This window comes from Salvelinus namaycush, chromosome 34, assembly GCF_016432855.1.
Source record: "Salvelinus namaycush isolate Seneca chromosome 34, SaNama_1.0, whole genome shotgun sequence".
Taxonomy (NCBI): Eukaryota; Metazoa; Chordata; class Actinopteri; order Salmoniformes; family Salmonidae; genus Salvelinus; species Salvelinus namaycush.
The window spans coordinates 21,413,955-21,430,343 of NC_052340.1; the positions used below are offsets into that span (position 1 = coordinate 21,413,955).

The 16,389-nt window shown below is 45.7% G+C and overlaps 1 protein-coding gene across 1 annotated transcript in view; it reads right to left on the reverse strand.

Moving 5' to 3' along the window:
• LOC120028679 (FRAS1-related extracellular matrix protein 2-like) overlaps positions 1-9,606 on the reverse strand; it is a 29,481-nt gene extending 19,875 nt beyond the window's left edge. The window contains exons 1-9 of the mRNA XM_038973897.1: positions 9,437-9,606; positions 8,703-8,900; positions 8,308-8,472; positions 7,861-8,043; positions 7,547-7,677; positions 7,106-7,261; positions 6,719-6,922; positions 3,536-3,767; positions 3,043-3,374 (exon numbers count right to left, since the gene is read on the reverse strand). Of these exons, the coding sequence (XP_038829825.1) occupies positions 3,043-3,374; positions 3,536-3,767; positions 6,719-6,922; positions 7,106-7,261; positions 7,547-7,677; positions 7,861-8,043; positions 8,308-8,472; positions 8,703-8,900; positions 9,437-9,506 (1,671 nt within the window). The 5' untranslated portion in view covers positions 9,507-9,606. The remainder of the gene's footprint in view (positions 1-3,042; positions 3,375-3,535; positions 3,768-6,718; positions 6,923-7,105; positions 7,262-7,546; positions 7,678-7,860; positions 8,044-8,307; positions 8,473-8,702; positions 8,901-9,436) is intronic.
• Between the last annotated feature and the right edge of the window lie 6,783 nt (positions 9,607-16,389).

A 16,389-nucleotide genomic window follows, 5' to 3' on the forward strand; every position in this document is an offset into this window, starting at 1 on the left:
CGAGTCAGTCGGTCGGCCCCTTAAGGACCAATCATGTCAGAGAGAACACAGTGGCACAAATAATGTTCCTCTAGACTAGAGCTGTTGTTGAGTCTTCATGTTTGTTCTGCCTGGCCACACTGATTGAAGCTTACAGTACAACTCACCTGTAGGACAGCTCATATGGATGTGACACAGGTGCACAGGCAGACGCTGCAGTAGGGGTATAGGGTTTCTGGGTGAATAGAGACATGTCTATAGTACCTGTCGGGGTCTCATTCTCTTTGTTAGTTATGGATCTTACTTAAAACAACACAGTGATACTTAAAACAGTCTGTTATCACATGGCTGCCAGCGACTAGAAACAGTACATCAAACCTGCAGATAGGAGGGACATTGACAAAGGTAAACCAGTGTTGGTACATGGTACTAAGGCAGACCCTGACATTCAGGATTATTAAGTGGTAATCAACTCCAACCTCTCCCACAAAGCTCTGTCTTGTCAGAATATGAACTTCTTTCAGTTTCAGGGTAAACAAAGGGGCTAACGCTGGATTAGAACCTGCCAGAAGGAAAGTCATAAAGTGAGGAGGAAGTTTACTTTAAAAGAGAATGATGATGACTGCCTCCATAAAATATCATTATCTTATACCTTCTATGTATCATAACTCATCCACATCTTCTTCCATTTACAGTCTCATTTATCTTGCAAAATGGAATTTTACTTTACATAGAATTTTGTGATATTCCATGGAGTTGGTGTCTTTTCAACCAAACAATATGCATAACATTAAATTGGATAAGTAGTTAGCCTCTAAATTCTACATGCACTGTTGATTTATCTCCCCCCCCCCCCCCCCCACACACACACACACCACACACAGCTAGGGTGCTTCTAGTTGATGATCTACAGCAGGGGGATCTGTAGCATGAGGAGACTTTAACCATACCATGCCCTTTGCTCTCTCTCTCTGCAGGTATCTCTTCTCTCTGCTGTCATCTCTTCTTTCTGCAGGGATCTCTCTCTCTCTCTGCAGGCATCTCTCTCTCTCTCTCTCTCTCTGCAGGCATATCTCTCTCTCTCTCTCTCTCTCTCTCTCTCTCTCTCTCTCTCTCTCTCTGCAGGCATCTCTCTCTCTCTCTCTGCAGGCATCTCTCTCTCTCTCTCTCTCTGCAGGCATATCTCTCTCTCTCTCTCTCTCTCTCTCTGCAGGCATCTCTCTCTCTCTCTCTGCAGGCATCTCTCTCTCTCTTTCTCTCTGCAGGCATCTCTTCTCTCTGCAGGCATCTCTTTATGACCGCAGCCCGCTTAATTAAGTGCTAGTGAACTAATAGACTGACTGGGATTTAACTACACTGAAGTGACTGGAGGTTTCCAAGGGAAATCTACATGACAGGAGCACTGAAGCATGTGACCAGGGTTTACGATCTCCACTCAGGGAGGGTTAGGGAGGGAGGGAAGTAGGGAGGGAGGGAGGGAGGGAAGTAGGGAGGGAGTTTAAGGGAGAGTTTAAGACCTGTAAGAGCAGTCCCTCCCTCAACACAGCAGCAGCAGCTGTTTAAAGAGCACAGTACAGAAAAGAGCAGAAGGTTTTAATGCCGTGAATGTTGGAGACGACATTTTGACAAGATAAGTAGCAGGCCACATGAGGAGTTGTGGGAATCCATAAAGCACTGTGTTAGGTTAGTTATTAGTGGTGAGGTTAACATGGGGTTTAGAAGAACATTGTCTGAGAAGGGCATCTCAAGAGGTAGCTAACAGATAAGTGGCTGTAAAGGATTGTGTCTGTGAAAAGGAAAATTACAATAACTGTTATAGGAAAGAACTGGAGGACAAATACTGAGCAAGTATATTTCTCTTCCCAAGAAATCATTATAACACCTCTTCCCAAGAAATCACCATAACATCTCTTCCCAAGAAATCATCATAACACCTCTTCCCAAGAAATCATCATAACACCTCTTCCCAAGAAATCATCATAACACCTCTTCCCAAGAAATCACCATAACATCTCTTCCCAAGAAATCATCATAACATCTCTTCCCAAGAAATCATCATAACACCTCTTCCCAAGAAATCATCATAACATCTCTTCCCAAGAAATCATCATAACACCTCTTCCCAAGAAATCATCATAACATCTCTTCCCAAGAAATCATCATAACACCTCTTCCCAAGAAATCACCATAACATCTCTTCCCAAGAAATCATCATAACATCTCTTCCCAAGAAATCATCATAACACCTCTTCCCAAGAAATCACCATAACATCTCTTCCGAAGAAATCATCATAACATCTCTTCCGAAGAAATCACCATAACATCTCTTCCCAAGAAATCACCATAACACCTCTTCTCGAGAAATCATCATAACATCTCTTCCCGAGAAATCACCATAACATCTCTTCCCAAGAAATCACCATAACATCTCTTCCCAAGAAATCACCATAACATCTCTTCCCAAGAAATCACCATAACATCTCTTCCCAAGAAATCACCATAACATCTCTTCCCAAGAAATCACCATAACATCTCTTCCCAAGAAATCACCATAACATCTCTTCCCAAGAAATCATCATAACATCTCTTCCCAAGAAATCCCCATAACATCTCTTCCCAAGAAATCACCATAACATCTCTTCCCAAGAAATCACCATAACATCTCTTCCCAAGAAATCATCATAACATCTCTTCCCAAGAAATCCCCATAACATCTCTTCCCAAGAAATCATCATAACATCTCTTCCCAAGAAATCACCATAACATCTCTTCCCAAGAAATCACCATAACATCTCTTCCCAAGAAATCACCATAACATCTCTTCCCAAGAAATCACCATAACATCTCTTCCCAAGAAATCACCATAACATCTCTTCCCAAGAAATCATCATAACACCTCTTTCCAAGAAATCATCATAACACCTCTTCCCATACTTCTTTTCCAATTGGTCAGGGGTCTGGTGGGATTGTGGTGTGGGGCAGCCCACCTGTCTGTCTGTCTTTTCTGATAGTGCCCCCCCCCCCCCCCCCCCCCCCACACACACACAAACACACTGCTCTCACCTGTCCGTCTGTACCGATGGTCCCTCCACAGTCTGACAGTAGCTCAGACATGTCATAGTAACTAGTGAAGTCCCATAGACAGGCCTCTAGGTTGAGATTCTTGTAGAAGCGCAGTACGCTGGATCCCCTCAGGGGGGCACTGTACTGGTAGGGAGAGGTCTCCCCGATCACCTCGTGGTTCTTGGTGGCGTTGGTTATGAAGCCGTGGCGGGTCTTGACCTCGGTGTAGTCCAGCAGGTTAGAACAGCGGTGGTTCCCCACACGAGTACCATCAGGACTCAACGTCAGCTCAAAGTTAGACATAGGACGGGTGGAGACCACAGGGAGCATGCCTGGGAGAGGAGAGAGGGGAGACAAGGGGTTAGGAGAGAGAAAGGCGGGGGCAGGAGAGAGGAATAGAGAGGGAGAGAGAAAGACAGAGAGAGAAAGAGTGTGAAAAATAGAGAGCGAGAGAGAAAGAGAAAGAAGATAGAAGTCTCTCTGTGTTCTTCACCGTCTATGTGTGGCATGGTGACAGTGATCTTGATGAGGTTGGGGTGGTCTGGGTCCTCTGCTCCAGTGTAGCGTAGCTTGGCAGAGAAGGGCTCAGCGCCCACTGTACCCACCACACGAGGCTGGCACATACCATCCTCTATACTGATGGAGACTATGAAGCTGCTGAGTTCCAGGCCCTCATCTCCGTTAGAGTTCACAGCACGGGCTGCACACTGCACCCTAGAACCAGCCTGGAGGGACACACATCTCACATCAATACAGCCAACTGGATCACATCAATACAGTCAACTCAATCACATCAATACAGCCAACTCATTCACATCAATACAGTCAACTCAATCACATCAATACAGTCAACTCAATCACATCAATACAGCCAACTCAATCACATCAATACAGCCAACTGGATCACATCAATACAGCCAACTCATTCACATCAATACAGTCAACTCAATCACATCAATACAGCCAACTCATTCACATCAATACAGCCAACTCATTCACATCAATACAGCCAACTGGATCACATCAATACAGTCAACTCAATCACATCAATACAGTCAACTCAATCACATCAATACAGTCAACTCAATCACATCAATACAGTCAACTCAATCACATCAATACAGTCAACTCAATCACATCAATACAGTCAACTCAATCACATCAATACAGTCAACTCAATCACATCAATACAGTCAACTCAATCACATCAATACAGCCAACTCAATCACATCAATACAGTCAACCATCAATACAGCAACTCAATACAGTCAACTCAATCACATCAATACAGTCAACTCAATCACATCAATACAGCCAACTCAATCACATCAATACAGTCAACTCAATCACATCAATACAGTCAACTCAATCACATCAATACAGTCAACTCAATCACATCAATACAGCCAACTCAATCACATCAATACAGCCAACTCAATCACATCAATACAGTCAACTCAATCACATCAATACAGTCAACTCAATCACATCAATACAGTCAACTCAATCACATCAATACAGTCAACTCAATCACATCAATACAGTCAACTCATTCACATCAATACAGTCAACTCAATCACATCAATACAGTCAACTTAATCACATCAATACAGTCAACTCAATCACATCAATACAATCAACTCAATCACATCAATACAGTCAACTCATTCACATCAATACAGTCAACTCAATCACATCAATACAGTCAACTCAATCACATCAATACAGTCAACTCAATCACATCAATACAGTCAACTCAATCACATCAATACAGTCAACTCAATCACATCAATACAGTCAACTCAATCACATCAATACAGTCAACTCATTCACATCAATACAGTCAACTCAATCACATCAATACAGTCAACTCAATCACATCAATACAGTCAACTGAATCACATCAATACAGTCAACTCAATCACATCAATACAGTCAACTCAATCACATCAATACAGTCAACTCAATCACATCAATACAGTCAACTCATTCACATCAATACAGTCAACTCAATCACATCAATACAGTCAACTCAATCACATCAATACAGTCAACTCAATCACATCAATACAGTCAACTCAATCACATCAATACAGTCAACTCAATCACATCAATACAGTCAACTCAATCACATCAATACAGTCAACTCAATCACATCAATACAATCAACTCAATCACATCAATACAGTCAACTCATTCACATCAATACAGTCAACTCAATCACATCAATACAGTCAACTCAATCACATCAATACAGTCAACTCAATCACATCAATACAGTCAACTCAATCACATCAATACAGTCAACTCAATCACATCAATACAGTCAACTCAATCACATCAATACAGTCAACTCAATCACATCAATACAGTCAACTCAATCACATCAATACAGTCAACTCAATCACATCAATACAGTCAACTCATTCACATCAATACAGCCAACTCATTCACATCAATACAGCCAACTGGATCACATCAATACAGCCAACTCAATCACATCAATACAGCCAACTGGATCACATCAATACAGTCAACTCATTCACATCAATACAGTCAACTCAATCACATCAATACAGTCAACTTAATCACATCAATACAGTCAACTCAATCACATCAATACAATCAACTCAATCACATCAATACAGTCAACTCATTCACATCAATACAGTCAACTCAATCACATCAATACAGTCAACTCAATCACATCAATACAGTCAACTCAATCACATCAATACAGTCAACTCAATCACATCAATACAGTCAACTCAATCACATCAATACAGTCAACTCAATCACATCAATAACTCAATCACATCAATACAGTCAACTCATTCACATCAATACAGTCAACTCAATCACATCAATACAGTCAACTCAATCACATCAATACAGTCAACTGAATCACATCAATACAGTCAACTCAATCACATCAATACAGTCAACTCAATCACATCAATACAGTCAACTCAATCACATCAATACAGTCAACTCATTCACATCAATACAGTCAACTCAATCACATCAATACAGTCAACTCAATCACATCAATACAGTCAACTCAATCACATCAATACAGTCAACTCAATCACATCAATACAGTCAACTCAATCACATCAATACAGTCAACTCAATCACATCAATACAATCAACTCAATCACATCAATACAGTCAACTCATTCACATCAATACAGTCAACTCAATCACATCAATACAGTCAACTCAATCACATCAATACAGTCAACTCAATCACATCAATACAGTCAACTCAATCACATCAATACAGTCAACTCAATCACATCAATACAGTCAACTCAATCACATCAATACAGTCAACTCAATCACATCAATACAGTCAACTCATTCACATCAATACAGTCAACTCAATCACATCAATACAGTAAACTCATTCACATCAATACAGTCAACTCTATCACATCAATACAGTCAACTCAATCACATCAATACAGTCAACTGAATCACATCAATACAGTCAACTCAATCACATCAATACAGTCAACTCAATCACATCAATACAGTCAACTCAATCACATCAATACAGTCAACTCAATCCCATCATGAACTAAATCATTCACTTTATGTCTTGTCAGAGGTTCAACTCGTTGTCTGAGTCAGTCCAAATTCCCACTCAGTTCACTGATAATGTGTTCTCTACCTGGAAATAGACAGAGTCCAAGGTGATGATCTTGGAGGAGGAGAAGAAGGTATCAAAGTCCACCTCTCTCATGGAGCTGGTGACCCCGTCCAGGCTGGTTGGAGCACTGACCAACCATCGATAGCGTGTCAGCGTGTCATTGATGTGCTCGCTGATGCAGATGGAGCCAGTCTTGTCATAGTCAGGGTACTTAGGGTTACAAGCCTAAGAGAGGGAGGAGAGAGAGGAGACAGTGTTTGGCAATGAGGCAAAATATACTGTAATATATAGTGCACTTCCCTGGTGGGACTCTGGTCAAAAGTAGTGCATAAAACAGAGAATAGGGTGCCATATGGGACGAACCCCTGGACTGGGAGGTTAAAAGCTGTGATAAACCATTCTCCATACCGTGACACAGACAACGGGGTAGCCTGCCACTGGGGGGGTGTGTCTGGCTCTGGAGGTGTCGTCATACTGCAGTAGGGAGAACACCTGGGGGACGGAGGGGAAGGTGACGTCCGCCATGCTGTTGGTCTCCTCTATGTAGATAATGGCCTTACTCATCTGGGGACGGACAGAACATAAACAGATCAAAAAGAAAAGTGTTGTTAAAGGTAGTGATGTACGACGTAAACAGCAATATCAGGGGCGACTAACGCAACAACTAAACTTCTCTCTTGTTCTTGTCCCTAGGCTTTCACGTTGAAGGTAAGTGAAGTGTACCCGAGCACATGCGCAAATACTCTGCGTGACTGCATCGCGCTTATCTGCGATATTCTCTGTTCATCCTGCTACTTGTGTCAACGTCATATTGCTGAGTCTATGTGATGTTGTTGTTCCAGTCCTCACCTGCGTCTCAGCCACCATGTTCTCATCAGGTTTCAGGTGGACCGTGAAGGCTTCTCTCATCTCTCTGACTCCATCATACAAGATCTCCACCTCGATGTAGTGCTCTGTGTCACCCTCCTTGAACTCAATATCTGGGGTAAACAACAACAGCACGGCTCTAGGTTAAACAGGAAACATCTATACACTGCAGATACTGACCGAGTTACCTTATATTAGGGTCAGGATATTTTCCTAATCAGATCACATTATCAGGAAAAACACATGGCCTTATTGACGTGAGAGGTTGATGTGTGAGGTGTTGTAATATTTCTCACCTTCAGATACAGGATGGTAGTCCTCTCCGGAGGTGGCTGATCCGTCCTTGGTGTGGACGCGGACCACAGAGACCTTGGAGGTGTCTCCTACCCTCAGCACTGGGATCTTCACCATGGACACCTGGCCTGCCCCGCTAGGCTCACTCACACTGAACTTAGTCTCCCCAAACTTGATGATGGCCTCTGGGGATAACATGGATGAGAGTCACAGAGTCAGACATGGAGCAGTGTGACATGTGATATGAACTAAACAAGGTTACAGACTAACAGAGTAGAATGAGCTGAAGACACACACCAAAACAAGTTAACAGGTTGCAGACTAGCAGATCATGAATTTGAGAAAATGAAAAAAGTAATGCAATATGTATCTGGGACTATTATAGAGTGTGCAACTTATTTTATTGTCTACAGATGAAATGATTCCATCTATGAGTCAGTCAGTCTTACTGTCTGCGTCGTCCATGATCTTGACCAGAGTCTCGTTCTGTTTCCCGATGGACGCTCCGAACGGAGACTCACTGCGGGGCGACCCCAACACCAGCCTCAGCTCCTCCTCCTCCTCATGCTCCGTGTCATCAACCAGAGACAGAACACACGGCTTCTCCACCTCTCCTGGAGAGAGAGGGGAGGGATAGAGAGATGGAGATGGGAGGAGAAAGAGAGAGAGAGATTGCGATCGAAAGAGATTGGCAAAAGGGGTAACCAGTTGTTGAAAAATCTAATATTTTGAAGGGTTCCAAAATGCGCAGAGAAACTATATCCTTTTGGCCTATGAGGTGTTTCTTGTGTCAGTGTGTTTCCTGGTCTTCTACAGTCTTTTACAGAATAGATTTCAGTGTTACCTGGTAGGAAGGTGATGATGGAAGCGTCTGTGTTGGGTCGTTCGTTGAAGTCCATCATAACCTGAGCGGTGCCCTGTCTGGTATAACAGCGGACCGTTGACCTGTAACTGATGTCTCCACTACGATAAACCATGACTGAGATCTGACCGGAGCTCTCATGCCCCATGTACATGGCATCACGGAACTGCACCTTGGGCACTGTTAGAGGACAATCACATCAAGAAATCATCGACGTTAGATCAAGTGCATCGTGAAACAGTGTTGATGATAACCATGACATAATGCTCATAACTGTCTACAGCTGATCTTATAATGCACTATAAGCCTTTAAAAAGGCTTTATAAATGCTTTGATAAGGACACTTACAGTACCGTGATACCAAAGCTTTAGGTGGCAGCGTTGTTCAATCATCTTTATTGGTGTTGATGTGTTTCAGAGATGCCCTGTTTTGTCAGAGCAAGGTATGATATGTTTTCTAAACTCCTGAATGAAATGCCATTGCTCGTTTTAATCTATATTAGATCTCATTGATAATTAGACGCATTCTAACAAATCAGATAGGTTCACTCACAGTCAGATACGTTGTGACTAGGATTGTGTCCCAAATGTCACCCTATTCCCTACATAGTGCACTAATTTTGACCAGAGCCTATGGGCCCTGGCCAAAAGTAGTGCACTATGTAGGGAATAGGGTGGCATTTGGGACACACTCAATATCAGCCCGATTCACTCACGGTCGGAGACGGAGTCGTTGATGAGGATGGTGGCCTTCCCCGGTTCTCCCAGGATGCCGTTCATGGGCATGCGGAGGACCAGCTCGAATGTCTCAGTCCCCTCCAGCACCGGCTGACCCAGGTCATCCAGGATGGTCACCCTGAACGTCTGCTGGCTGACCCCCGGGGCAAAGTCCAGGTTACGACTGATCCCTACGTAGTCCACACCGGCTAGAGGAGCAAGAAAAGAGAGAGGGATGAGAGGATTAAAGTATTTGATGATATTTTAACACCTGGGGCTGTATGTATCAAGTGTCTCAGAGTAGGAGTGCTGATTTCAGATCAGGTCCTCCCTGTCATTAAATAATCTTATTCATTTTGATCTAAAAGGCTAAACTGATCCTAGAGCAGCAATCCTACTCTGAGACACTTGATACATATGGGCCTAGATCTCCTATGACTCTATAATTCATAGGAGTATAATCAGTAGCGGTGAGTTAGATGAATGGAAATATCACAACATGTTGATCAAATGTTGCTTCCTCTCAACAGTACATAGCAGTGAGAGAGCACTAGGAATCTGTGTCAGGATTAAGGCTGCAGTAGTGTGAGACATCTGATATCTCCCTATGCCCCCGGGAGGGTGTAAACATGTTCTTCATCCACTCAGCGCTATGAAGAGGCAGGGTGTTGATGGCATGGCCTTTACCCCCGACTGCTTCCTGTACCTCTGACCTAGAGTGCGTCCCAAATGGCACCCTATTCCCTATATACTTTTGGACCCAGATCAAAAGTAGTGACCTATATAGAGAACAGGGTGCCATTCAGGACCAACCCTGCTATGGACGTCTGACCCACAGACCCAGCTATGTGTTTCTGAACCAGCTTTGTGTGTACCTCCGCTTGGGACTGTATTATAAAGCTACAGTATGTGTATGTGCTTGGGACGGCATTACCACTTAACCTCAACAGATTAGATAGGATAGAAACAATATTTTGCTGCGGACAGGAGAAGAGAGAATTAAGGAGTGAGAGAGAGAGTGGGGAAGTAGAGAGAAAGGGGGAGGGAGGAGGGGAGGAGGTGAAAGAGGAGTGAGGGGAAGGAGGAGTGAGAGAGAAATATAAGTGCTCGGGGCAGGTGATATGAGGAAGGCTGCAGGCAGGGAGAAGGTTTTACTTTCAGGAGCTATATATACAGTATAGTCTCTCTATCCAGACTTAAACACCAGAGTGTGAGGGATTCAGTCTACATTCCTCTGTCTTCACTCAATCCAGCTTTATCACCAACACTGCTCCCAACCCTGTCCCTCCCAACCCTGTCCCTGCCAACCCTGTAGGCCTACCCTCCTCTGTACCTTCCAACAGCTACCAGACTGGGGTTGCGTACCAAATGGCACCCTATCCGCTATGGGTCCTGGTCAATAGCGGTGCACTACAAAAGGAATAGGGTGCCATGTAGGATGCAGCTGGGGCTGAGCAGAGCCCTTCCCCTCTCCACTAATGTTCACATTCAGAAGTCATATAACATCCCAACACATCCAGCCTGTGTTGCTCTGGGTGTTCTCTCTACTTCAACAACACCAGAGTGACAGTCAGACAGACTAACCCTGAGGTGGACTCTGGGTGTTATCTCTACTTCAACAACACCAGAGTGACAGTCAGACAGACTAACCCTGAGGTGGACTCTGGGTGTTCTCTCTACTTCAACAACACCAGAGTGACAGTCAGACAGACTAACCCTGAGTTGGACTCTGGGTGTTCTCTCTACTTCCACAACAACAGTGACAGTCAGACAGACTAACCCTGAAGTGGACTCTGGGTGTTCTCTCTACTTCCACAACAACAGAGTGACAGTCAGACAGACTAACCCTGAGGTGGACTCTGTGTGTTCTCTCTACTTCCACAACACCAGAGTGACAGTCAGACAGACTAACCCTGAGGTGGACTCTGTGTGTTCTCTCTACTTCCACAACACCAGAGTGACAGTCAGACAGACTAACCCTGAGGTGGACTCTGGGTGTTCTCTCTAATTCCACAACAACAGAGTGACAGTCAGACAGACAAACCCTGAGGTGGACTCTGGGTGTTCTCTCTACTTCCACAACACAAGAGTGACAGTCAGACAGACAAACCCTGAGGTGGACTCTGGGTGTTCTCTCTACTTCCACAACACAAGAGTGACAGTCAGACAGACTAACCCTGAGGTGGACTCTGGGTGTTCTCTCTACTTCCACATCACCAGAGTGACAGTCAGACAGACTAACCCTGAGGTGGACTCTGGGTGTTCTCTCTACTTCCATAACACCAGAGTGACAGTCAGACAGACTAACCCTGAGGTGGACTCTGGGTGTTCTCTCTACTTCCACAACAACAGTGACAGTCAGACAGACTAACCCTGAGGTGGACTCTGGGCGTTCTCTCTACTTCCACAACAACAGTGACAGTCAGACAGACTAACCCTGAGGTGGACTCTGGGTGTTCTCTCTACTTCCACAACAACAGTGACAGTCAGACAGACTAACCCTGAGGTGGACTCTGGGTGTTCTCTCTACTTCCACAACAAAAGTGACAGTCAGACAGACTAACCCTGAGGTGGACTCTGGGCGTTCTCTCTACTTCCACAACAACAGAGTGACAGTCAGACAGACTAACCCTGAGGTGGACTCTGGGTGTTCTCTCTACTTCCACAACACCAGAGTGACAGTCAGACAGACTAACCCTGAGGTGGACTCTGGGCGTTCTCTCTACTTCCACAACAACAGAGTGACAGTCAGACAGACTAACCCTGAGGTGGACTCTGGGTGTTCTCTCTACTTCCACAACACCAGAGTGACAGTCAGACAGACTAACCCTGAGGTGGACTCTGGGTGTTCTCTCTACTTCCACAACACCAGAGTGACAGTCAGACAGGCTAACCCTGAGGTGGACTCTGGGTGTTCTCTCTACTTCCACAACACCAGAGTGACAGTCAGACAGACTAACCCTGAGGTGGACTCTGGGTGTTCTCTCTACTTCCACAACAACAGAGTGACAGTCAGACAGACTAACCCTGAGGTGGACTCTGGGTGTTCTCTCTACTTCCACAACACCAGAGTGACAGTCAGACAGACTAACCCTGAGGTGGACTCTGGGTGTTCTCTCTACTTCCACAACACCAGAGTGACAGTCAGACAGACTAACCCTGAGGTGGACTCTGGGTGTTCTCTCTACTTCCACAACAACAGTGACAGTCAGACAGACTAACCCTGAGGTGGACTCTGGGCGTTCTCTCTACTTCCACAACACCAGAGTGACAGTCAGACAGACTAACCCTGAGGTGGACTCTGGGTGTTATCTCTACTTCCACAACACCAGAGTGACAGTCAGACAGACTAACCCTGAGGTGGACTATGGGTGTTCTCTCTACTTCCACAACACCAGAGTGACAGTCAGACAGACTAACCCTGAGGTGGACTCTGGGTGTTCTCTCTACTTCCACAACACCAGAGTGACAGTCAGACAGACTAACCCTGAGGTGGACTCTGGGTGTTATCTCTACTTCCACAACAACAGAGTGACAGTCAGACAGACTAACCCTGAGGTGGACTCTGGGTGTTCTCTCTATTTCCACAACAACAGTGACAGTCAGACAGAATAACCCTGAGGTGGACTCTGGGTGTTCTCTCTACTTCCACAACAACAGTGACAGTCAGACAGACTAACCCTGAGGTGGACTCTGGGCGTTCTCTCTACTTCCACAACAACAGAGTGACAGTCAGACAGACTAACCCTGAGGTGGACTCTGGGTGTTCTCTCTACTTCCACAACAACAGAGTGACAGTCAGACAGACTAACCCTGAGGTGGACTCTGGGTGTTCTCTCTACTTCCACAACACCAGAGTGACAGTCAGACAGACTAACCCTGAGGTGGACTGGGTGTTCTCTCTACTTCCACAACACCAGAGTGACAGTCAGACAGGCTAACCCTGAGGTGGACTCTGGGTGTTCTCTCTACTTCCACAACACCAGAGTGACAGTCAGACAGACTAACCCTGAGGTGGACTCTGGGTGTTCTCTCTACTTCCACAACACCAGAGTGACAGTCAGACAGACTAACCCTGAGGTGGACTCTGGGTGTTCTCTCTACTTCCACAACAACAGAGTGACAGTCAGACAGACTAACCCTGAGGTGGACTCTGGGTGTTCTCTCTACTTCCACAACACCAGAGTGACAGTCAGACAGACTAACCCTGAGGTGGACTCTGGGTGTTCTCTCTACTTCCACAACACCAGAGTGACAGTCAGACAGACTAACCCTGAGGTGTACTCTGGGTGTTCTCTCTACTTCCACAACACAAGAGTGACAGTCAGGCAGACTAACCCTGAGGTGGACTCTGGGTGTTCTCTCTACTTCCACAACAACAGTGACAGTCAGACAGACTAACCCTGAGGTGGACTCTGGGCGTTCTCTCTACTTCCACAACACCAGAGTGACAGTCAGACAGACTAACCCTGAGGTGGACTCTGGGTGTTCTCTCTAATTCCACAACAACAGAGTGACAGTCAGACAGACAAACCCTGAGGTGGACTCTGGATGTTCTCTCTACTTCCACAACACAAGAGTGACAGTCAGACAGACTAACCCTGAGGTGGACTCTGGGTGTTCTCTCTACTTCCACAACACCAGAGTGACAGTCAGACAGACTAACCCTGAGGTGGACTCTGGGTGTTCTCTCTACTTCCACAACACCAGAGTGACAGTCAGACAGACTAACCCTGAGGTGGACTCTGGGTGTTCTCTCTACTTCCACAACAACAGTGACAGTCAGACAGACTAACCCTGAGGTGGACTCTGGGTGTTCTCTCTACTTCCACAACAAAAGTGACAGTCAGACAGACTAACCCTGAGGTGAACTCTGGGCGTTCTCTCTACTTCCACAACAACAGAGTGACAGTCAGACAGACTAACCCTGAGGTGGACTCTGGGTGTTATCTCTACTTCCACAACACCAGAGTGACAGTCAGACAGACTAACCCTGAGGTGGACTATGGGTGTTCTCTCTACTTCCACAACACCAGAGTGACAGTCAGACAGACTAACCCTGAGGTGGACTCTGGGTGTTCTCTCTACTTCCACAACACCAGAGTGACAGTCAGACAGACTAACCCTGAGGTGGACTCTGGGTGTTATCTCTACTTCCACAACAACAGAGTGACAGTCAGACAGACTAACCCTGAGGTGGACTCTGGGTGTTCTCTCTACTTCCACAACAACAGTGACAGTCAGACAGAATAACCCTGAGGTGGACTCTGGGTGTTCTCTCTACTTCCACAACAACAGTGACAGTCAGACAGACTAACCCTGAGGTGGACTCTGGGCGTTCTCTCTACTTCCACAACAACAGAGTGACAGTCAGACAGACTAACCCTGAGGTGGACTCTGGGTGTTCTCTCTACTTCCACAACAACAGAGTGACAGTCAGACAGACTAACCCTGAGGTGGACTCTGGGTGTTCTCTCTACTTCCACAACACCAGAGTGACAGTCAGACAGACTAACCCTGAGGTGGACTGGGTGTTCTCTCTACTTCCACAACACCAGAGTGACAGTCAGACAGGCTAACCCTGAGGTGGACTCTGGGTGTTCTCTCTACTTCCACAACACCAGAGTGACAGTCAGACAGACTAACCCTGAGGTGGACTCTGGGTGTTCTCTCTACTTCCACAACACCAGAGTGACAGTCAGACAGACTAACCCTGAGGTGGACTCTGGGTGTTCTCTCTACTTCCACAACAACAGAGTGACAGTCAGACAGACTAACCCTGAGGTGGACTCTGGGTGTTCTCTCTACTTCCACAACACCAGAGTGACAGTCAGACAGACTAACCCTGAGGTGGACTCTGGGTGTTCTCTCTACTTCCACAACACCAGAGTGACAGTCAGACAGACTAACCCTGAGGTGTACTCTGGGTGTTCTCTCTACTTCCACAACACAAGAGTGACAGTCAGGCAGACTAACCCTGAGGTGGACTCTGGGTGTTCTCTCTACTTCCACAACAACAGTGACAGTCAGACAGACTAACCCTGAGGTGGACTCTGGGCGTTCTCTCTACTTCCACAACACCAGAGTGACAGTCAGACAGACTAACCCTGAGGTGGACTCTGGGTGTTCTCTCTAATTCCACAACAACAGAGTGACAGTCAGACAGACAAACCCTGAGGTGGACTCTGGATGTTCTCTCTACTTCCACAACACAAGAGTGACAGTCAGACAGACTAACCCTGAGGTGGACTCTGGGTGTTCTCTCTACTTCCACAACACCAGAGTGACAGTCAGACAGACTAACCCTGAGGTGGACTCTGGGTGTTCTCTCTACTTCCACAACACCAGAGTGACAGTCAGACAGACTAACCCTGAGGTGGACTCTGGGTGTTCTCTCTACTTCCACAACAACAGTGACAGTCAGACAGACTAACCCTGAGGTGGACTCTGGGTGTTCTCTCTACTTCCACAACAAAAGTGACAGTCAGACAGACTAACCCTGAGGTGAACTCTGGGCGTTCTCTCTACTTCCACAACAACAGAGTGACAGTCAGACAGACTAACCCTGAGGTGGACTCTGGGTGTTCTCTCTACTTCCACAACACCAGAGTGACAGTCAGACAGACTAACCCTGAGGTGGACTCTGGGTGTTATCTCTACTTCCACAACAACAGAGTGACAGTCAGACAGACTAACCCTGAGGTGGACTCTGGGTGTTCTCTCTACTTCCACAACAACAGTGACAGTCAGACAGAATAACCCTGAGGTGGACTCTGGGTGTTCTCTCTACTTCCACAACAACAGTGACAGTCAGACAGACTAACCCTGAGGTGGACTCTGGGCGTTCTCTCTACTTCCACAACAACAGAGTGACAGTCAGACAGACTAACCCTGAGGTGGACTCTGGGTGTTCTCTCTACTTCCACAACAACAGAGTGACAGTCAGACAGAC